The sequence below is a fragment of the Geotrypetes seraphini genome, chromosome 8 (genome assembly GCF_902459505.1).
Source record: "Geotrypetes seraphini chromosome 8, aGeoSer1.1, whole genome shotgun sequence".
NCBI classification, from domain to species: Eukaryota; Metazoa; Chordata; class Amphibia; order Gymnophiona; family Dermophiidae; genus Geotrypetes; species Geotrypetes seraphini.
The window spans coordinates 65378889-65402694 of record NC_047091.1 but is presented as its reverse complement, the minus strand read 5'-3'; the positions used below and the strand labels follow the sequence as shown (position 1 = coordinate 65402694).

The following is a 23806-nucleotide window of genomic DNA, read 5'->3' as shown; positions in this document are numbered from 1 at the left end:
AAACTGGGGACCGCGCGCCTCTGTCGGGCGGGAAGGCACTCGCGCACGCGCGGTGCGGCCTAGCTAGAACTTTCTAAAGTTCTTAGAGTGCAATCACTCTAAAATTGTCCGTACCGGGGCTCCGTCGGTGCCGTCACCCATCAGTCAAGAATATGCTGCCTGCTTGTCCTGGGATAAGGGAAGTTCTTGATATTGGTAGTGATATGGGGGGCTGTTACAGTAGAACGACAGAGGATTATGTTGGAGGAGTGTACTTACTTGGGTGCCAGGCACATGGTGAGAGAGACGAAGTACCCATTAGTAAATGAGAAGATGGTCATGAAGATGATGAACCAGGCGTCCTGCTTGAAGAAGACTGGGAGGTATTGTCGGTCAGGTTCAGGGATGTTGCAGAGCATAAACAGGGGCACAAAGACAAAACGTAGGGATACCAGCAGCGGCAGCAGCAACTTGCTATCCTTCCCTGGCTGCCAGAATGAAAATGCAAAATACAGAAAAATAAAATAAATTCTGAGCTTGGAATTCAGTTCTTCTTTGCAGTAACTGCATGAGTTTCAAACATGCTGTTTTCAGCTGGTGAATCTGCCCAAAGATATCAGATACCAGACTAGACAGAACATTCAGAAGGGAAGATTAGGAAGTGAGGGCAATGGGGAAAGTGGGGGAAGTCGAATCTGTCTGACTTGGCGAAACTTACCCACAGGACATAGGAGGTGGTGCTACGGCCTAGCCAGTCTAAGACGCTGAAGATTAGGAAGCAACAGACAGGGCTAAAGAAGTCATCTGGGCAGAGAGGAAAAAATCAAAAAGTGAATTATGATGCTCGAGAGACAGAATAAATAAACAGAAGTAGGCCTCCTGCTGCACCACATCCCAAAACCCCTCATCATGCGTTTCAAAAGCCTACTGGCCAGACACAATGATGGCCAAATAAAAAGCAGCTGTCATATAAAGACAAATCCCTGAACCCCCATACTCACTCCAGCGTTGCTTGACATTGGCAGCGCTCCTGACATTGGCAGTGATGGCAGGAAACATGGACAGGGTAGCAGTGAAGGTAAGCACAATACACAAAGCCGGCAACCAGATCTGCACAAGATGTAGAGGGAAAGACATAACACAATTAAAGGATTCATTGTTGGGTATTAAACAGCCACTATCATGACAAGCATCGTTTAAAGCTGTTTTAAATTTTCTTAGACTGTTTTGATTATACAGTACTATTTAATTATGAATTGATTTTGCTTTGTATGCTGCTTGGATGTTGGCTATGTAAGGTTATCATTTAACTTAAAGTGAGCAAGTCTTTCCACCTCCTTCCAAGTTTATTTACGTCATCATATATCTGGCCGGTTTACAAAGCTAAAAACGTTAAAATAAATTTAAGAATGGGGGTAAAAAGAAAAGGTTGGACATAGAATTGACGTACGCAAGTTTGAAGGAGAGGGAGAAAGGAAAGTTTGTAATTACATCATTAAATAAAATAAAAATAAATGAGCATCAACAACTTCCTAACTGCTATATCTACACTTGCTCAGGCTTCTCCAGTAACAATTCCACCCTCCCCCACACTCACTGGACCCTTCCTCTTCACTCCACCCTCCTCTTCTGCACTAAAGGGGTTGTTTAATGAAACAATTTGTGCATAAAGCATGTTTATAAAATTGCACACAGGAATACAAGTCTAATTTTATACAATCTGAGGGAAGTTCTATGGCAGTATGCCTAAATTTAGGTGACTATTCTATAAAGGAAAGTAGGAGCCAAGTCCCCTTTACAAAATACTAGCCTACCTGGCTTGTCTGCTGTCCATTCTACCCCTACCCCCTCCCCGCAGAGGAAAATTTTGCCACTAGCACAGAACTGCACCTTTCTCAATACTGTGACGACGGAGGCCTTTCGTAGCTCCTTTACTGGCCTGCTTTTCTCTTTGAAATCAAGGACACCATTTGGCATGCCGTTCTTCTCATCTGGGAAAGGAGAAAGATAACAGTGATTATGAGGGGAAATGAGGGACTAGATCCCCAATCTGCCTGCTTTAAGTCTGAGACAAATCACTTTTTTACAGTTCTGTGTTCATAAACAGCAACTTCTGAATTGTAAATATAAGCCGTCCCATGGCACCTCTGATTTTGTTCTTTTCTACCAGCCAGGAAAGGTGAAACACAAAGTGGGGGCAGATAAAGGTCAGTTGAGACAGGTTGCCAATTAGGAATCAGCCACCCAGAACCCAAGGACCAGGAAATCCACTGCATGTGTTGGAGAAGGGGTTAAGGCAACTGAAAAGCTCATAAGTGCCAGCTGGAGTATTTTATGGCAGTCTTGGTTTTGAACTCACTTCCCCAAAACATTAGAGTTTGTAATTCCCCGTACAATATTCAGCCAGGGGTGGTCAGCAAGCTTTTAAACCTTGACTATTGCCAGCTAAGTTAGACTCAGATATTCAATGCCAGGCCATGTCCAAATACTAGCATTGAATATTCAAGTCTAACTGGAATGCTGCTGGCTACCTGAACTTATGTGTGTCCTGGCCAATATTCAGCCAGGACCTGCTGAGCAGTAGTGGCACTTGTGGGCTGTAGGGGGCGCTATGGAATGGAGTATGTAAGATGTATTTGTGGAATTTTTTTCTACAAAAATGCCTGCTTTTCGTATGGTTCTGGGTAACTCTAGTTAGATACAAGCATATGCGTTAGTTAAGGCCACGCCCAATAGAAGCGTACAAAAAGTCGGTGAATAAAAATCTGAATATGGATATAGCCAAGGCCAGAAAAACACACTACAGATTAATATTAAGGAAAAGCATAATAATATTCTCTTTATGTATTTTGCTATTAAGCCAGATCATACATATGGTATCAGGTAATGTGTAACATACATACATAGAAATATTAAGAACTCCATCTTGAGGTAGTAACTCCATTTTGTGTTAGTGACTTTCTGTCTCTGTCTAATTGATAACAGATGTGCTTGAGCTGGGTAGCTTGATTTCACATTCCAATGCTGGGCATAGAAGAAAAGCTTTCTTGCATTAAATATGAATGAAATATGTTGTGTGGATCTATGGATGAAAGGGGCCCCGAACGAATGTAAGTGATTATGTGTATGAATTGGTTTTGCAAAACATATTTGATATATTTTAAACCTAAAGAAACTTAAAGGGAGCCTAAGAGGCAACATCTGGAAATGGTTAGGTTAAAGCCAGGAACACTGTTACTATGGAAACCCTCTAGAGGCCCGGCAAAGGTCAGCTAGTCTGACCTCTAGCATAGGAAGGGATCTGGGTCTTCTGTGTGTGTGTCAGTGAAACTTGAAACTCAGTTTTCCAAAGCAAGTTTTGCGTCTGACACAAACAAGCTGTTTGATTTCACCTTTTTGAGAATGACAAAAAGAGTATTGGGTATGTTATATGTTTATGCATATTCAGAAATTAATGTAAACAAAAATATGACTTTAAAAACTTTGTCTTTGAGTTTGAAAAACTTGTTCCTATGTAAAGGAATTTCCTTTGTCCAAATCTAAGGACAGCCTCTATTAGTGGATTGGCTGACAACCAATGATGTCAAACTGGACTGAAGATATATACTGATGAATAACGGTTATAGGATTTGAGATTCTTTACCTGAATGCCAGCGTTTGGCATCTGTAAAGATCTCCCGGTGACGTAATAATCTTTTGAGAATCAATATGGATAATTAATAAACAATTAATTGTTTTGGAACCTTTTGCGTCATGTGTCATTTTTCATGTACTCTTTACCCACCTATGAGCAAACCTGGCTGCTCACTGCTTAAGTGCCTCTGTCAGTTTCTAATCCTACTCCTCCTGAACCCAGAAATCAGACCCCACCCGAGACCAAACTCCCACTCCCTACAACCCCTGGTGCCTACCTTACATCCCTAGCGGTCCAGTGGGTGTATTCTTGAAAAGCCGCCTGTTTACGGCCTTTTAATACCACTGACTTCAAGGAAGCCCAATGAGCTGTTATAATATATATTTTATTAATAATCAATAACAGGTTACAAGAGCAAATCTTTACAGCATGTGGAGCTGAGATAGTATGCCTCAAGAGCTTGAGTATACCTGGATGTCTGTCCTCCTTTCATAATCACAAAGGCTGTCTCTTATACAATTCTTGACAGCCTGAGGCCACGTTTGGCACATATCATATTGTTAGTTTTTATTGGTCACTTACAAACGTCATTACATTTCTCAGTTTATTAATTGGTTCATAATATCTGTGTCATACCATACGCGTTTCCTGTTTACTAAAATAACTATTCCCGTCAAATGTCATTTCAATATTAGGTCATCAACTTTGAGCTTTTGGGTCCAGTAAGGCTCTGCCCATTCCAGGATATATCTCGCAAATGACATATTTTTGTATTTTTGGGTCAAGACATGTCCTCATCCTTCTTAGGTTCACTTCCCTGTTCTTATGGCAATACAGCAGATGTGCAAAATACTTTTAAAATATATTTGTGAAGTGCTCAGACCAAGAAACCCATATAATAGTGATGTCACTACAATGAGGTTTACAAGGGGACCATCATCGCCTTCACAAGTCCCCTGCCCTCCCTATATACTATGACCTAACTACTAGGTCCATCCAACCAACTTGTAGTACTTATCTGTATTAGGGAGCAATTAGTGGTGTTGACTCTCATTGGTGACTTGTTAAAAATAAAGTGCAAGTGCTTCAATAAAGTCTTGAGTGTTTTTTCTTTTTCTGAATAAATTCCCGTCCCCCCGACCCGGATTTCGTCTCTTCGTCAGGGAGGGACACTAAGAAAAAATCAAACAGACAGTGTGTGTCAACTAAACTTAACAAATTGAATGATGATAACTTTAAAATCTAAAATCTAAACACTATTAAATTCCTTAAAAGCCCTATAATCAAGTTCTTGTGAACCTCTTAAATTCTAATATTACCTAGTGAAGGCTCGCTGAGTTCAGGAACATCGGCCAAACGATCCGTAAAATTAAAACACGAATCATAGAACATCTAAGTAATATTAGGACAAATCGGATCACCGCCCCCCTGGTTTCACACTGGGTCGAGCAGTCACATGCACTCAAAGATTTGAAATATACAGTCTTAATTCAAACACGCAAAAATGAAGGTGACATATCGAGATTTTTAATACAAAAAGAACAGCGTTTGATATACAATTGGCACACTCTGGAGCCAAAGGGTTTAAATTCAGATATTGAATGGTTAGCAATATAGGTTTTGTGAGTTACCATTTGATGTTGTGTTTACTTCCGGCTGGCTGGGCTATTATCAGTTCCGGTTAGCTAACATAAATAGCGCGCATTTAGTAGAGAGGTTCAGACGGCCCGTCCACTTTGACTGTTCCTGAACTCAGCGAGCCTTCACTAGGTAATATTAGAATTTAAGAGGTTCACAAGAACTTGATTATAGGGCTTTTAAGGAATTTAATAGTGTTTAGATTTTAGATTTTAAAGTTATCATCATTCAATTTGTTAAGTTTAGTTGACACACACTGTCTGTTTGATTTTTTCTTAGTGTCCCTCCCTGACGAAGAGACGAAATCCGGGTCGGGGGGACGGGAATTTATTCAGAAAAAGAAAAAACACTCAGGACTTTATTGAAGCACTTGCACTTTATTTTTAACAAGTCACCAATGAGAGTCAACACCACTAATTGCTCCCTAATACAGATAAGTACTACAAGTTGGATGGACCTAGTAGTTAGGTCATAGTATATAGGGAGGGCAGGGGACTTGTGAAGGCGATGATGGTCCCCTTGTAAACCTCATTGTAGTGACATCACTATTATATGGGTTTCTTGGTCTGAGCACTTCACAAATATATTTTAAAAGTATTTTGCACAATTATAAATGGTCAAGCTTTTAATTGGATCATAGCTGTGATTATATGAATATATAGTAATTTTCGTTACAGATTACTAAGAAATTTATCTCTCTAATTTGTAGTCAATACAGCAGATGTGACACCAGTTGCCATGTAAAAGAATAAGTTTCATTTCACTTGCTCATTTTAGTATAAGTTTTGCTTGGCTTGCTGATTTCAGCAAGCATAGATTGTGCAAAGGCTGACAGTTTTAGTCAAAGCATTCTCAGCCATCTTAGGCCTTTAGTAGTGTTTATTGGCCTATTATTCTGGGGGATTTTCAGGGGGTCTTCACCTCTAGTTTCATAGAGGACTTAAACTTCTTCACCTGTACAGGACTCTCACTCTCTCCCCCCTCCCTTATCATTCTGAACAGATCTCCTGCCCTTAGTAGCTTCAAAGGCTGCTGTGAGCCCTAGTGGTAGTCTCATGGTACTACTTTTGCATCACTTTTTTTCATGGAGAGTGGTGGATGCCTGGAATGGCCAGCTGAGGGAGGTGGAGGAGAGGAAACGGTGATGGAATTTAAAAAAAAGCATGGGATAAACCCAGATGATCTCTAATTAGAAAACAAATGGTTTAAATTAAAGAACTAATGCCGGTATTGGATAAACTTGTACGGTCCCATATGTGGTGATTCGGTGTAGGATGGGCTGGGGAGGGCATCAATAGGAACTCTACTAACTTGGAACATAAGGACATTACTGGCCAGACTTTACAGTAAATATTCTGCAAACAACGGGATGGTTGGATAGGCTGGAGTGAACTTAGATGGCAACTTCAGCAGTTGAACCTAGGACAATACCAAGTGGACTTTAGTCTATGGCCCAGAAATATCAAAGAAGAGACATGTTAATTTAATCATGTATTTTTAATAAGAATAACTAATGGGCAGACTGGATGGACCATTCAGGTTTTTATCTGCCGTCATTTATTATGTTATGTTCCTACTACAGGTTAGCCTGGAGTAGGGGTACCCAAAAGGTCGATCGCAATTGACCAGTAGATCGCAAGGATAGACTCGCGTTGTCTTTGCATTTTCCCTGCTTCCCCAATGCACAAAAGCCAGACCCCACATTGGAGAGGAAGTTCTGGGCTAGGCCAGGCCCCACGTCGGAGAGGAAGTTCCGGGCCAGCCAATTGCTGCCTGGCTTGCCCGGAACTTCCTCTTCAACGTCAGAATTGATGTCGGGGGGGGGGGGGGGGGAAACGCTTGTGTAATGGCTGCACGGGCCTGGCTTTTGCGCATCAGGGAAGCAGGGAGAAATTGACATCGTCGATGGCTTGGGGGGGCAGGGAGAGAGAAAGAAAGACAGAGCTTCATGCTTTCTGGAACTAAACAGGCTGCTGTTCCTCCATTGACTAACAGTGCTGCCTTCTCTGGAGAAAGACAAGAGAGAAAGAAAGAAAGGGGGCAGGGAGAGAGAAAAAAAAGAAAGAAAGGGGAGGGGCAGGGAGAGAGGAAGAAAAAGTTGGGGGAGGGAATGGAGTGTGTCGGGTGGCAGGGGGCATGCAGAGAGAGAGGAAGAAAAAGTTCGACTCATGGAAGGAAAGAGAGAAATGTTGGTTGGGGAATGGAATGAGGTCTGGAGGAATGGAAGCATGCAGGAGGAAGGAAGAAAGAAAGAAAGATTGGATGCACAGTCAAAAGGAAGTGCAACTAGAGACTTATGAAATCACTAGACAACAAAGGTAGGAAAAATTATTTTATTTTCAATTTAGTGATCAAAATGTGTCCGTTTTGAGAATTTATATCTGCTGTCTATAATTTGCACTATGGCCCCCTTTTACTAAACTGCAATAGTGGTTTTTAGCGCAGGGAGCTTATGAGCATCAGGAGCAGCACAGGACATTCAGAGCAGCTCCCTGCGCTAAAAACCACTATCGCTGTTCAGTAAAAGGGGAGGGGGGTATATTTGTCTATTTTTGTATAGTTGTTACCGAGGTGACATTGCATATTTTAAAGTCATCTGCCTTGACCTCTTTGAAAACCCCCTGAATATAAACATTTCCTCTGCGTGGTTTTTTAAATTTTATTGTTGGTAGATCATTTTGATTTGGTCATTTTAAAAGTAGCTCACAAGCCAAAGTTTGGGCACTCCTGGCCTAAAGCTTTTAACAACCATTTTAGCTCATGCAACCACTAATGCCAGGAGTGATTAGGATTTACCTCTGTTCAAGATATCCCCACTGGACCACCAGGGATATAAAGTACGTAGTGGTAAAGTGTGTATGTGGGGGGGAAGAGGCTGATCTAGGTGGAGGGGCCTGATCTCAGTTGGGGAGGGAAGCACATCCAACAATTTTGGCCACTACCCAGAAGCTATGTAGGTACCAGCTGATATTCAGTGCTGAAACCCGCATAGCTAAGCAGCTAAAGTTAGAACTGCTATTAATGCAGTCTTATGTGGTCACTTAGTAATATTCAGAGGCGGTACCTGCACAGCTGACATCCACATGGCTGCCAGCTCCTCTCTGGCTCAAGCCCACTTTGTAAATGGACAGTTAGTATTAATATTCAATGGCACTGTCCAGTTAAATGCCACTGAATATTAGTAGCCAACCCACAGAATGTGAATTAAGTAGGTAGGAGCCTCTCCTGCCCACTTAATTCACTCCGAATATCAACCCACCTCAGTCTTCCTACTGAAATTAGTGCTGTAGAATAAGGTTGTCACAAATCCAGGACTGGTCTAAAATGTCCCTATTGGAGTTGGGTAAGATGATGTGCTTCAACAACTGAGGCCTCTGAAAGTTGAGAGGATTCGGTGGGATATAAGACCAGATATATCATAACACATACAGTAGTTGAAAGGGAGGTGGTAGAGGGTTGCCACTCATTACCAAACAGACCTAGCAGCAGGAGTTCTGCCCTCATACTAACCTGGCAGCAAGAGCTCCGCCCTTTTCTCCAATTCATAGCTTTGTGCACTAGTCCGGTTCAAATAATAACATGCAAATTCCTACAGGGAATTAGAGTGTCCAGGGGAGGGAAGGGAGAGATAATAAAGAGAGACACAAGGATGAGGGAAGGAGGAGAGACAGAAGACATAATTAAATGAGCACCAAGGAAGATATGTTGACAATTCATAAGATTCATTTCTGGGTAGGGTGACCAGGTTACCTATTTCAGAAGGGAGACTTTTTTGGGCAGTCTTGGTTTTAAAATTACATCCCAAAGCAGTGTAGCATTTGCAGTCTATGATTCTATCCATTGAAATCAGTGCTACAGGTCCCATAATGCACTAGGATGAGGTTGGCAGAAATCAAGGATGGGCTAAAAAGTCTCCCTTCTGGAGAGGGTAACCTGGTCACCCTATTTCTGGGAGTGGTGAAGAATCAAGGCAATAAAAACGGTTTTGAATTCAAGATCATTCACCTCTGCCCCCAAGACCCGCAGTCTCTGAAAAGGCAGATGCTCTCCCATTCAGATCTAGGGACCAATGCTCAAACCTAGCACAGATGGTACAGCATAATTAATATGACATTTGCACAATAGTTTCTGGGCAGAGGGGCGTGGCTTGGACGCGAACGATGACGGTTGGATGAAGAAAGAGCTCCTGTATAAACAAGCTTAAATTTCAGAAAACTACAAAAAAAACGTTATTAATGGTATAACAAATTGAGTTTACCTCTTTGATTAGATGGGAGAGGAAAATTGAAGGGGAAATCAGGAGAAAGAGGTGCCGTTTTCATTTGATATATGAGAAACGAGGTGTGGAGGGCTGAATCCGTCTCAACGGCAAAATAGCAAAATCGGGTCCCTGCTGACAAAGCCAGTAAGATCGGGTCTCCGCTGGCAAAAATAACAAAATCGGGTCCCCCAGGCAGAGCCGGCAAGATCGGGTCCCGTTGACAAAGGCGGCAAGATCAGATCCCTGCTGACAGAGCCGGTAAGATCGGGTCTCCGCTGGCAAAAACAGCAAAATCGGGTCCCCCAGGCAGAACCGGCAAGATTGGGTCCCCCTGGCAGAGGCAACAAGTTTTACTATTAAACGTTACCAGGGTGGGCTGGTCCGGGACGCCGTGAGGCCAGGGAGGCTTTCCTTCCCCTCCTCTTTAGCACGATCTCTGGCAGAGAGCAAGAGGAAAGATTTCCCGAAGGTGGGGTTAACAGGCAGTTGCTCGGTGCACCACGACCGCGGCCATCTTGGATAAAAAAAAAAAAAAAAAAAAGAAATTTTTACAAAGTCTGGGTCTGCCTAATGACAAGGATTAGTTTTTTTTTGAAATGTCTGATGCCTGATTAAATCAGGGAATGGGCTTTGAAATAGCTGTCCTCTGCTGGAAATGAGGAGAGATCTGCAGTAAAAGCTACTTGGCAACGGTTTTTTTTTTTTTTTTAACTATTTCCTTGCTGCCAACTTCAAAAATAAACTATGAAGGATCACTATAATTGTTAATCTCTCCTACTATAATTCAAGAGATTCAGATATAAGAGACTATAGGTTTTTGGGCTCTGAGGAAGGTCAAATAAAAGGATTGGTAATTTCTTTGACCTGAAGAAAAGTGACATTGAGACAGTTGAGACAGTTGAGAGACACTGAAATACATATACATACACATTGAAAGATTAAAGTAAACATATTGGATGGAATATTGCTCTCCTCGGCAAAAGCTGCGATTGGGCTTGTAAGAGGAGAGCTAGAACAAGAAGACTGCAAAATTTTTTCAGGCTAGATGCCAACAAGAATCTGCAATAGAGCCTAAGACAAATAACTTACAGTTGCTTTAAGAATACTGAAAAAAAAAAAAAAAAAAAGGGGCGTGGCTTTGTCGAATGGTTGGATAAACGAATAGCTCCTTATAAGCAAATATATTAAAAAATATATTAAAAAGAATCACTACCAAATATTTTAAAGAAACTAAAATATATATTGAAATATGACTTCAACTAAACAAAATAAAGCTGACTTAGGAGCTGGAACATCAGGAAGCAATAAGAGGTCGAAACCTGAGCCAGGTACACCCTCTAAAATTCCATTACCAACAGAAAAAAATCTGGATGTTATGGAAGAACTAAGACAAATAAAAGAAATTGTCTTAGATAGTAACAAAAAACTACAAAAAGCAATGGAAGATGCTGCAATCCTAACTAAAAGAGTGGACATTACAGAGAATAGAATTTCAACATTAGAAGATATTACAGAACAATTAAATACAGACATGAATCACAGCAAAATCATATGGAAAGAAATAACAGAGATAAAAAAAAATCTTGAAGACAGCCGGAATCGTGAAAGACGGAATAATTTAAGAATAATCGGATTACCTGAAGGAGTGGAAAAGAATGATCCGATTGCATTTCTTGAAAAATTTCTACCTAAAATACTACCATTGAAATTTAAAACGGAACTGGAAATTGAAAGAGCCCATAGGATTCCAACACAAAGAAATAACACTCAAACAGGTCCAAGAACTTTAATTTTCAAACTTTTAAGACACCAACAAGCAATTGAAATATGCCAATTAGCCAAGGAAATCAAAAATCTTAAATGCCAAGATTCAAAAATATACATTGTCCCGGACTTTGCAAAAGAAACAGCAAAAAGAAGAAAACTATTCTTAGACATGAGACCACAACTAAGATCTCTAGGAGCTAGATTTGGGCTCCTGTACCCGGCAATTATGAAGGTTACCGTTGCTAACAAAACGCAAAACTTTACAGATCCAGAAAAACTACAGGAATTTATAAATCAACTGGAGCAACCTATGACAATCTAAAGAACAATTAATGGGTTCATACTAAAGTCTATTGACGGTTAAAGATAGATCAAAACGGAAAGCAATGGAAAAAGAACACACAAGGATCAAATTAAAGACTTAAACAACTTGCAACATTCTACATAGAAAACAAAAAAAACTGAAAAATATAAAAATAAATAGAATAAATGGAATAAACTGAATGGCAGGAACGTAAATGATTTGAAACACATCTCCGAACTCAAGTGATGACGAAGAAAGTTTCTTCAACAAACTTAAAAATGTACTGATTGAATCCGAAATTTTGAAAGCGGAGTAATAGTGAGAAAGAAAATCATCCTTCAATTACAAAGAATATTATAAAAAAAAAAAAAAAAAAAAAAGATGAAGTGATTGGTTTGTTGTATTTCCGGTTGAAGGTGGTACTTCAGGTTTAAATTTGCGTTTCAGATACATTAAAATGCATTGCAATACGAAATATATGAAAAGAATGAATCTGAAGCGCAAATTTTATGTTCTTTTATTTATTAAGTTTAATTTAGTATCCACAATAGTTCAACCTGGGAATCTTCTATGGGAGATAAAAGGAGAGTTTTTGGCACAGGACTTCACTCTTGTCTGCACAGGCCTCAGATACTTTAAAATCATAGATGTCTAGAGAGTATGCTAATGAGATAAAACTTACAAAACACTGATGGGAATGTTAGCTCCTCTTAATTGACAATTCTCTCGTGAATCATAAGAAAATAATGAATATAAGAGATGAGTGGATTCCTGTGCTGTAAACTCTTGTTATAGTTCTGAGGAAAGAGGCTAAATTGGAAAGCTTTTTAAAATAAAAATAATATACCACCTGAAAAGAAATGAATAGTAATTGAAATGTTATTAGATATAATTGATTTAATATAATCATTCTTATGGATTGAAAGATATACAAATACAGAAAATAATCTTTCAATACATAAGAATGAAAAACTTTTTACTTATTCTTATAATTAATAATAAAATAAAAGAAAATATACAAAAATAGGGGGAAAAATGGTAGTACTTTAGATAATTATTAATAGCTTGTGGGAGTTATCTAAATCTAACCTCAACCTGCGTATCCAAGTTTTCGTAATTAATAAGGGGGGGAAGGGAGGGATAAGAGGGATGGGAGGGAATAAAAGGGAAATATATAAGGAAATCATGGGAATAAAGGAAAAAAGAGAAATGAAATACTTAAAACATTGGGAAAATATACATAATTTAATACCTGAAAATTTAAAAATAAATGGATATTAAAATTATGTCTTTAAATGTTAACGGTCTAAATCATATGATAAAAAGGAAAAAAGCACTATCATTTTTAAAAAGGCAAGATGCTGATATATGCCTTATACAAGAGACCCACCTCTCACATATAGAATCTAAAAAGCTAGAAGGAGGCTGGGTCAAACAGTGTTTTTTCTCACCAGCTATAGGGAAAAAGGCAGGTGTTGCTATTTTAATTAACAAAAAATGCTCTGCTTCATTTAAACTAAAAGCTTCAGATATTCATGGAAGATGGATAATGGTGGAAATGAATATGGGAAATACTACCATGACGTTAATCAATATATACGCCCCTAATTCGAACCAAAATGAATTCTTTAAAACTCTTCAACAACTGATCATACCACTGGCTACTTCAAATCTTATAGTAGCAGGGGACTTCAATGCTGTAATAGATCCTTTATTAGATAAAAACCCAGGTAGAGTTATGAAATCTATGGGACTAGATAATTTGATTCAATCTTGCGATTTAATAGATATATGGAGAATACTTCATTTTGATGGTCGGGAATTTTCTTTCTGTTCTCATGTTCACAATTCTTTTTCAAGAATAGATTATATCTTTACTTCAAAACATCTTGTACATCAAGTGACACAAGCAGCCATTGATCCAATTATTCTATCTGACCATGGTGGAGTATGGATCAAAATTAAAACTACAGATCAAAATAATAACAGACCAATTTGGAAAATAGATAATACAATGTTGGTTGACAAAAATTTTTGTGAAAATCTTCTAACAAAAATGAAAGAATTTTTTCAAATAAATGATAATGATGATATTAACAGAGAAACTTTATGGGATGCCTTTAAGGCAACCATTAGAGGACAAATAATTTCTTATTCGGCTTTTCTAAAAAAACAAATTAAAAAACAATTTTTAATCTTAGAAAAAGAGATAAAAAATTTAGAATCAAAACTTATAGAAAAATGGGAATATTCTATTCAACAAGAATTATTAAAATTAAAAGGTAAATATAATGAGATCTCATCTAAGATGATTAGGAAAGATTTATTTTCTCAACAAACATTGTACTATGGTAATTCAAACAAATCAGGAAGAATATTGGCAAACTATCTTAAAGCGAAAAAAAGAAAAACAAAATTAATAGCAATAAAAGATGAAAATGGAAATACATATACACAAATTGAACCTATATTAAAACAATTCTTAAAATTCTATAAATCTCTTTATTCTTCTGAAAATTATCCAAATAAAGAAAAAGATGGTTTTGAATTTTTAAAAATGTTAGAGGGTCCAAAAATTCCTGAACATATAAAACGAAGTTTGGAAGAACCAATATCACTAAAAGAATTAGGAACAGCTTTGAAGTCCCTTAGAGTTGGATCCGCTCCAGGTGGTGATGGATATACAGTGGAATTTTATAAAACATTTCAAAACTTTTTATTACCCTATTTATTAAATCTCTATCAATATCAACTCAATAAAGGTTGTATTAAAGGCACTATAGCAGAATCTTTGACTATTGTTTTGCCAAAGTCCAATAAAGATCCCACTTTGGTATCAAACTATAGACCAATATCTTTAATAAATGTAGATGGAAAATTATTAGCAAAAATACTTGCGCTAAGATTAGCTAAAGCTCTCCCCCATATAATAGGTATGCATCAAACAGGATTCGTTGCTCAAAGACATTCATCTCACAATACCAGATTAACATTCCATATGTTATATTTAACAAAGAAAATGAATGAACCTACTTTTGCAATTTCATTAGATGCAGAAAAGGCCTTTGATAGAGTAGAATGGCCTTTTATGTATCAAGCAATGGAATGGTTTGGTATAGGTCCTGGATTTATACAAATGATACAAACAATGTATAGCTCCCCTTCTGCTAGACTATATATTAATAATACGTTTTCAGAAAAATTTAATCTACAGAGAGGAGTTAGACAAGGATGTCCCTTATCCCCTTTGCTGTTTGATATTGTTTTAGAACCCTTAATATTAGCTATCCAACAAGCTAAGGAGATACAGGGTATACCTCATTCAGATAAAGAATATAAGATATCTGCTTACGCAGATGATTTATTACTATATCTGAAAAATCCAGAATCCACCATTCCACATCTACTTGAATTGATTGAGAAATTTGGAAAATTTTCAGGATATAAAATTAATTGGAATAAATCAGAAATCCTTCCACTAAATATACATTGTACAAAAGGTTTATTTGATACATTCCCTTTTGTTTGGAAGGAAGAATATATTAAATACCTTGGAATTTTGATAACAAAAACAGTAGATGAAACAATGAAAATTAATGAAAAATGCTTATTACAAAAAGTAATAGAAATGTGTGAGCAATGGAATCCTTTGCACTTATCTTGGTGGGGAAGAGTACAAACTGTAAAAATGATGATTTTACCGATAGTATGTTACCAAATGGGGATGATACCAGTTTTCTTTCAAGATTCGTTTTATACAAAAATAAATAGGACTTTGACAAAATTTATATGGCTTAATAAAAAACCAAGAATTGCTCTAGCGTCATTACAAAGACCAATTAAGGAGGGAGGGGTAAATTTTCCCAACTTTTATAGGTATCATCAAGCCTATATCTTACGTCATGGTATGTATTGGATCCTCCCAGAACCCACAGATAATATTCCAGACTGGTTTTGGCTAGAATGGAGGCTTATGTTTCCATTACGTCTTAATCATGTAATTAGTATCAAAATGCCAAGGTTATACAAAGATCATAAAATATTTATGGATACCTGGAAAACTCTAAAATACATAAGTAATCTTACTCAAATTCCAATTAGCAAATCAACCAACCAAACTATATGGCTAAACCCCAAGATCAAAATTGGCGGTTTTAAAGTCATCTGGAAACATTGGATGATAGCAGGCATTCGCACTTTGGATGATGTAATTAAAAATGATAAATTGCTGGAGTTTTCACAATTGCAACAAAAATTTGGTCTCAATAAATCACAATATTTTAAATGGTTGCAATTGAAGCAATCTATTCAGAAAGGGTTCCCTGAATGGAAAGATCTCGCTAAATATCACAGTTTGGAATTCTTATGTTTCCAGATGGACTCAATAGGTCACAAAGCCGCACAGTGGTATAAATTAATATCCGGATATATAAATAAAAAACCAAAAAATGGTCTTAGAGACATTTGGAGCATTGAGATAAAACACCAAATTAGTGCATCTCAATGGCCACGACTTTGGTCTTGGAGGTTAAAATGTACGGTGTCAGCATCTATGAGACAAACTTGGTTTTTTCTTCTTCATAGAGCTTTTTGGACTCCTACTCGTTTACAAAAAATAGATAGTTCAAGATCTAATAGATGCTGGCACTGTCATATTGAAATTGGGACACTAGATCATCTTTTATTCTTTTGTCCATTTATCCTATTATTTTGGAAATCAATTTGGCCCCAAATTAACAGAATGTTAGAAAATCCAGTAGCCTTGACATATGATACTATATTATTTGGAACAACTATGAGAGCAAAAAGCCAAATTTCATCCAGTAATAACAAACTTTTATTTATTTTAACTGGAATTGCAATACAACAAATTACATTCAATTGGAAACAACATGATAGATTGAACTATATGTTCTGGTGGAATTCGGTATGCCATATATATAAAATGGAACTTGCTATTGCAACACACAAAGGATACATGAATAAATTTAAAAAAATATGGGGACCATTAACCGATTTTTGTAATGAAGGATAATTTTTCCCATAAATAACACTGGAAACATCTAAAGACCGTTAACATAATTTCTCTAATGAACTTTTCCCATGATAAGAAAATTGTAAAGAGGGAAATGGGGTGGGTTTTTCAATTTTGATTATTATATACTAAATTAATATTTAAAGAATATACAATAAAATTGATTTATGTATTATTGGTTGGGAAGGAGGGTGGGACAGGGGATTATTATATTAATGATAAACTTGATATTAATATATGAGTTAGTCAAGTGTGTATTTAAGTTCCTATTGAGTTTATTTGTAACACTTGTTGTAACACAAAAATGAATAAAGAATTTAAAAAAAAAAATAGTTTCTGGGCACATGCTGCAAAAAGAAGGTTTATGCAGAAGTAGACCCTGCATAAAACCTTGCATTAGACACCAGTGCACAGAATATTAAAATGAATGGTAATGAGGTTATTAGCTATTCGGCCCTAATGCAGAGAAGTACTCAGACTATGGCAAGCACAATTGAAGAAATTGAGTGCCAGGTCTGAAGAGGCATAGAAGGATTAGCTCATTTTTCAGTAGGGTCTGTTTGGTTTTAATGCTAGTTTCTTCTTTTTGCTGCAAACATATCCAGTACACGATAGGGAATGTGATGGTTCCTTGTCATCAGCAGCAGATGAATCCAGACGAATGGGTTAAGTCCGCCTACCAGCAGGTGGAGATAGAGAGCACAAAGTTCAGCTCTGGCATATAAGCAATAGGCTGCTCACTGGCTCCAGTATTCTCTATCTCCGCAGGTGGATAGATGATCTCTCCTTTTCCTGGTCTCATCTGCTGCTCCACATGGCCTGAATGCAGGGGCCACTCCCTCTTCAGGTGCATCTCCACTCCTGCTTTGGCTTTGCTGACTCAGTAGAACAAGGGGATTGGGCTTCCTGAGTGACAAATCAGGATACAGCTGGTGGTGCCAGTTCCATACCCATCCCCTTTCACCCCATCTGCTCCTGACCCTACACTCCTGCCTCCCTCCTCACATTGGGAAAAAAAAAAAAGGACTGGTGTTTAAAACCAGAGGAAGTGCAGGGCACTGGGGTGTCTGCAGTATCCAGCCAGCTACCTACTGGGGGATGTACTAAAGTCAGCAATCGTTGCTAAGGAGAAATTTACCTGCTAAGTTTCTTTCTTTTAGTCCCTCCAGACCAGCACAGAAACTGATAGGTTATAGCTCACCTCGATCAGCAAGTGGAGACTGAGACACAAACTTTTGGCTGTAGTATAAGTGGGTTGTGCAGTCCCAAGTATAATCAGTATGACGAATAGCCAAACAGAACTAAGAAACCAATAACTGTAACCTATAACAGCAACTTCACTCCTAAGAGAATAGCAATGAACAGAGAAAAATACTGTTGGATATTGATTAGAATAAGAACCTTCAACAATGTCCCCACAGCTTAACAGCTATGCCAGACGAGCCAAACGCCACGTTTCTTTTAATCTTCCCTAACAACCCAGACACTCCAAGAGCCATAAACTTGGCTGAAGCCCACAACAGATCATACGTGGCATCTGAAAGATAAGAAGTGCCAAACTCAATCTTACGCCACCTCCTGATCCACCAAGGACCAGTCATCAGAACCCAACACCCCCCTCACTTACACTAAGTGACGACGGCAGTGGTCCTGACTCGCCACCCCTCCCTTCATCCAGCCCCAAAGCAGCAGTGGAAGCGGTCCTGAGCCGCCAAACCCCCTCCTTCCCTCACCTTCCTGAAGCAGCAGCGACAGCCAGTTAGCAGAGGCAGCACTATAAACAGGCTGTTCATGGTCAGCTCTGGCAAGGCCTTTCCTCTGCCACATCACTTCTGATACGACAGAGGAAAGGTCCTGCTGAGGCTGGCCATGAACAGCCTATTTACAGCACTGCCTCTGATGACTGGTTGCCACTACTGTTTCAGGTGAGGGAGGGAGGGTGAGTTGGCAGGTCAGGACTGCATCGGGTAAGTGAGAGGGGTCCAGGAGGCCAGAACTGCACGGAGGAAGAGAGGGGAGATGGATGGATGCTAGACCCATAAGGGGAATAGGGAAAAGGGAAAGAGGGAGAGAGAAAGTGACTACAGACCAGAAAGGAGGGTGGGAAGGGAGGAACAGATGCTGAACCTACAAAAGGGGGTGGGGGAACTATATGTGGGGGTGGAGAAATGAGGTGGGAAGGGAGACAAAACTGTTTTATAGTAACTCTCAAGCAACCAGAAATAGAGAATGATACGGGGAAAAAATTTGTCCCCATCTCCACCCCGTCTCCATGAGCTCGTCCCCGCGAGCTATGTCCTCCATCCCATCCCAGCGAGCTTAGTTCCCGTCCCTGTGAGCTCGGACCCGTCCCTACCCTGTCCCCACATACCATCTGATCCCACCCACACAAGTCTTGAATAGTTTTATACTGAACTTATTTTATTAAAAGTATAAAAAGAAACAATATTCTGTACAATTGTCATTTCATAAATCACAGTTCTGGCTGCTGAGCTAGAGAAAGAGATCTTCAGTTGGCAGGGCTTTGTTTATATGTTTATCAACACAACAAATATACTACTTTATCCTAAAGCAAAAATAAGAAAATAAATATAATTTTTTTTTTCTACCTTTGTTGTCTGGTTTCTGCTTTCCTCATCTTCTCCTCATTCAATTCCTTCCATCCACTGTCTGCCTTCTCTCTGCCTCTTCCATATGCTCTGTTACTGTGCCTCTCCCTTCACCCCCCACCTCCACTGATCTGGCACCCATCTTCTTCCCTCCACTCCCCCCATAGTCTGGCATCTCTGTCTTCTTCCCTTCCATCTATCCTTCCCTCTCCCAGGTGGTTTTTAGCATCTTTCTCCTTTCCTCCCCTCAGATCTGGTATCTGTCTCCCCAATCCAGCATGTGCCTCTTTTTCTTTATCCCCTCCTTCCATCCAGTTCCCTTTAGTGTCTGTTCCCCTGTCTCCTACCCAGTTCTCTTCAGTGTCTGTTCCCCTGTCTCCTACCCATTTCCCTTCAGCATCTTCTCCCCTCCCTCCCTCCCACTCGCAGCAGTCCAAGCATCTCCCTCAATTCCTTCCCCTTACCTTCGCTGGCTTATTTTAATTTTCTCTTAACAAGCAGCCGGAGCCTTGAAGTCGTGTGCGGCTGCTGGAAAGTTTTCCTCTGATGTAACCGGAAACAGGAAGTTGCGTCGGAAAACTTTCGCTTCAAGTCTCCGGCTGCTTGTTAAGAGAAAATTAAAATAAGCCAGTGAAGGTAAGGGGAAGGAAAGAAGGGAGGGAGATGCCCGGACCACAATTGGGAAAAAGGAGGGAGGGGGCTGCTGGACTGCATGATTGGAGATTTTGTGCGTGTTTCCTCAGTTAACTGCAAGGACAAGGCTATTCACCGCTCCACGGGGCGGTGAATGGCCTTGTCCCTGTACCCGCGGTGACCAAGTTTTTTACATCTCCATTTCGGCGGGTTACCCATGGCTACCAGCGGCTAGCTGCGGGTAACAGTCACTATGTCATTTTCTAACCAGAAATGACAGTTATCTGGCATCTACCAATCCCCATGGGTGCTGGATAACTAAGTTTACTGTATTACACTCACATGAGTTAACTTCTATACAAGTGTCAGCTGTAGTTAAAAGATATATTTGATCAATTAGGTACCTTACATTCACTGATTGTCATTCTTCTTTTTTCAAGATTAATTACTGTAATGTTATTTTTACAGATTTGCCTCATTATCAAATGAAACGTTTGCAGTTTGTTCAAAATACAGCAGCCAGGTTTCTCTCTAAGACTTACAGATTTGATCAAGTTTCCCCTCTTTTGTTCAAAATTACATTGATTACCAAATCATTTTCATTTTCAATTTAAATTACTTACTATGACACAAAATGTACAGTGTTTGAAAAATCTCCCTCTAACTTGGCAGATTTGATAACCACTAATTCATCTAGTTTCCCAACCTGTTCTGTCTATGAACAGTGGTTATTTATTCCACCGCATACAAGGGCAACGATAAATTCTGCTTTCTTTTTTCAAGCACCTCTCTTTTGGCATGCTCTTCCACCTCATCTGCTGAGGATTGCCGGCCAGCTGCAGCGAACCTTGCAGGCTGCTGTCCACCTTGGTAGCACGTTTCCTCTAATGTGATCCTGCCCCTCCTCTGACGTATGGGATCGCATCAGCGGGAACGTGCTACCGAGGTGGACAGCAGCTTGCGAGGTTTGCCAGCCAGCGATCCTCAGCAGGCTGCTTTGAAGAGACCAGGTGAAGGCAGACACAAGTGAAGAGCAACAGCGGCGGCAACAGTTCATGCCAGCGAGCCAGATTTACTATAAAATTTAAAATGTCTGGCGGGCCAATTTTTAACACACTGTGGGCCAGATTTGACCCACGGGCCAGAGTTTGACATGTCTGATCTAACTGATATCACTTCTGGGGCACCTCCACTGGAAGTGATGTCAGGCAGAAGATGACATTGAAGGAACATTGGTTTAGAGATGCCTCTCTATTATTGCTGCTGCTATCCCCACCCCAGAGAGCTGCCCTTGCTGCCACAGCCCTCTCAGAAGAGTGGCCTGGCTACCGCCCACTACTTACCTGTACCTATGGCTGCCACTGTCCTCCACCTGATGCCATCGCGGTCCACTATATTCTCCCTCCCTCCAACCTTTTACAGCCTGCCTGCAGTGCTAGCAATTAAAGTAGAGCACTACCAGCAGGCTAGCTGACTCCAGTCTCTCGTGGTCTATTCAGTCCTTGCCAAACCAGAACAGGTAGTTACATCAGTTGTTCTAGTGTAATAGGGACTGAAGAGACCATGAGAGACTGGAGCTGGCGAGTACTGCCGGCAGGCTATGAAAGGTTAGAGGAAGGGAAGGAGGATACAGAAACCCAACCACAGGGGAAGGGAGGGAGAAAGGAGAAAAACCAGACCTGACCAGGGGAGGGAGGGAGGAGAGATATCTGACCAGGGAAGGGAGGGAGGAAGGAGAGAGAGATATCTTACCAGGGAAAGGAGGGAGAGAGATGCTTGACCAGAGGAGGGAGGGAAGAAAGAGAAAGAGAGAAAGAGAGAGAGATACCTGACCAGGGGAGGGAGAGGGTAGGAGCACAGGAAGTTTTGCTGGGAGAAAGAGGTGCAAACTCATGGAAACACTAATTAAAAGCAAATTGGACACGATCTTGAATGAAGGGAATCTTCGGGATCCCAGTCAGCATGGATTCACCAAGGGTAGGTCCTGCCAATCCAATCTCATCAGCTTCTTTGACTGGGTAACAAGAAAGTTGGACTTGGGAGAGTCTTTGGACATCGTGTACCTGGCCTTCAGTAAAGCTTTTGACAGTGTCCCACACCGCAGGCTGCTAAGCCCAAGATGGAATCGATGGGGTTAGGAGAGACACTAACTGCATGAGTCAATGAATGGCTGAGTGGCAGACTTCAGAGGGTGGTGGTTAATGGTACCCTCTCTAAAACATCGGAGGTGACCAGTGGAGTGCCGCAGGGCTCGGTCCTTGGTCCACTCCTTTTCAACATATTCATAGGTGATCTGACTCAAGGGCTTCAAGGTAAAATAACACTATTCGCCGATGACGCCAAACTATGTAATATAGTAAGTGAATGCAGTTTACAGAATTATTTGGCGCAGGACCTGCTTACATTGGAAAGTTGGTCCTCAACCTGGCAGCTAGGCTTCAATGCTAAGAAATGTAAGGTCATGCACCTCGGAAGCGGAAATCCATGCAGGACGTACTTCTTGAACGGAGAAACTTTAACTAGGACTTCAGCAGAACGAGATTTAGGAGTAATCATCAGTGCAGACATGAAAACTTCCAATCAAGTGGAGAAGGCTTCATCTAAGGCAAGGCAGATATTGGGTTGTATCAATAGAAGTTTCGTCAGCCGAAAGCCTGAAGTCATAATGCCGTTGTACAGGGCCATGGTGAGACCTCATCTGGAGTACTGTGTGCAATTCTGGAGGCCACATTACAGTAAAGATGTGCGCAGAATTGAATCAGTTCAGCGGACGGCCACCAGGATGATCTCGGGGCTCAAGGGTCTCTCGTACGAAGAGAGACTGAACAAATTGCAGCTCTACACTCTCGAGGAACGTAGGGAGAGGGGAGACATGATCGAAACATTTAAGTACCTCACGGGACGTGTCGAAGTGGAAGATGATATTTTCTTTCTCAAGGGACTCTCGGCCACAAGAGGGCACCCGCTCAAACTCAGGGGCGGAAAATTTCATGGCGACACCAGAAAGTATTTCTTCACAGAGAGAGTGGTTGATCATTGGAACAAGCTTCCAGTGCAGGTGATCGAGGCAGAGAGCGTGCCAGACTTTAAGAATAAATGGGATACCCATGTGGGATCCCTACGAGGGTCAAGATAAGGAAATTGGGCATAGACAAGGGGTGGGTAAGCAGAGTGGGCAGACTTGATGGGCTGTAGCCCTTTTCTGCCATCATCTTCTATGTTTCTATGAGGGAGTAGGGTGATGTTTGAGAGGGCCAAACTCTGGAAATAGGGATGAAAAAAAAACAAGGGAGATGGTGATAGAGAGAAGGGAAGGAGAGAAATGGTAAACATGGAGTGGTAGGAAGAGGGAGAAGAAGGAAGAGAAGGGAAGAGACAGAAACTAGACAGATTTGAAAAGGAGGAAGAAAAATGACAGAAACATTGATCGTGAAAGATGGATAAAGGGTAGGAAGTACAGAGGAGAAAAAAAAGAGTAAATAGACAGAACACAGGGAAGCAGAACCAGAGATGTGGAATGAGATGATTAGAAAGATAAAATCACCAGACAGCAAAGGTAAGATAAATTATTTTATTTTTAGTTTAGTAGGGGGTAATGGGACTTGATATACCGTAGAGCAGTTCTTCAATCTTTTTACACCTATGGACCGGCGGAAATAAAATAATTATTTTGTGGACCGGCAAACTACTAAGACTGAAATTTTTTTAAAAAAAAAAACCATTTCCACCCCGTATCTGCAAGTTCGGTCCCCGCAAACCATCTGATCCCATCCGCACAAGCCTCGGTTATGATTTTATATTGAACGTATTTTATTAAAGTATAAAAAGAAACAATATTCTGTACAATTGTCATTTTATAAATACAAATATACAGAGCAAGGACCAATAAAACCCCTGTCTCCCCCTCCCCTTCACATATCAAGAAAACTGAATAAGCCAAATTATT

At 40.2% G+C, this 23806-nt stretch overlaps 1 protein-coding gene across 10 annotated transcripts in view; it reads right to left on the bottom strand.

Moving 5' to 3' along the window:
- Positions 1-23806, bottom strand: part of SLC29A2 (solute carrier family 29 member 2) — a 118936-nt gene that overhangs the window by 37831 nt on the left and 57299 nt on the right. For all 10 annotated transcript variants that reach the window (XR_004540402.1, XM_033955645.1, XM_033955639.1 and 7 more), the window contains exons 8-12: positions 8762-8840; positions 1870-1970; positions 981-1089; positions 698-783; positions 259-467 (exon numbers count right to left, since the gene is read on the bottom strand). Coding sequence is in view for 9 of the 10 variants with exons in the window: in XM_033955645.1 (XP_033811536.1) it covers positions 259-467; positions 698-783; positions 981-1089; positions 1870-1970; positions 8762-8840 (584 nt within the window). In the remaining variant the exon portion in view is untranslated. The remainder of the gene's footprint in view (positions 1-258; positions 468-697; positions 784-980; positions 1090-1869; positions 1971-8761; positions 8841-23806) is intronic.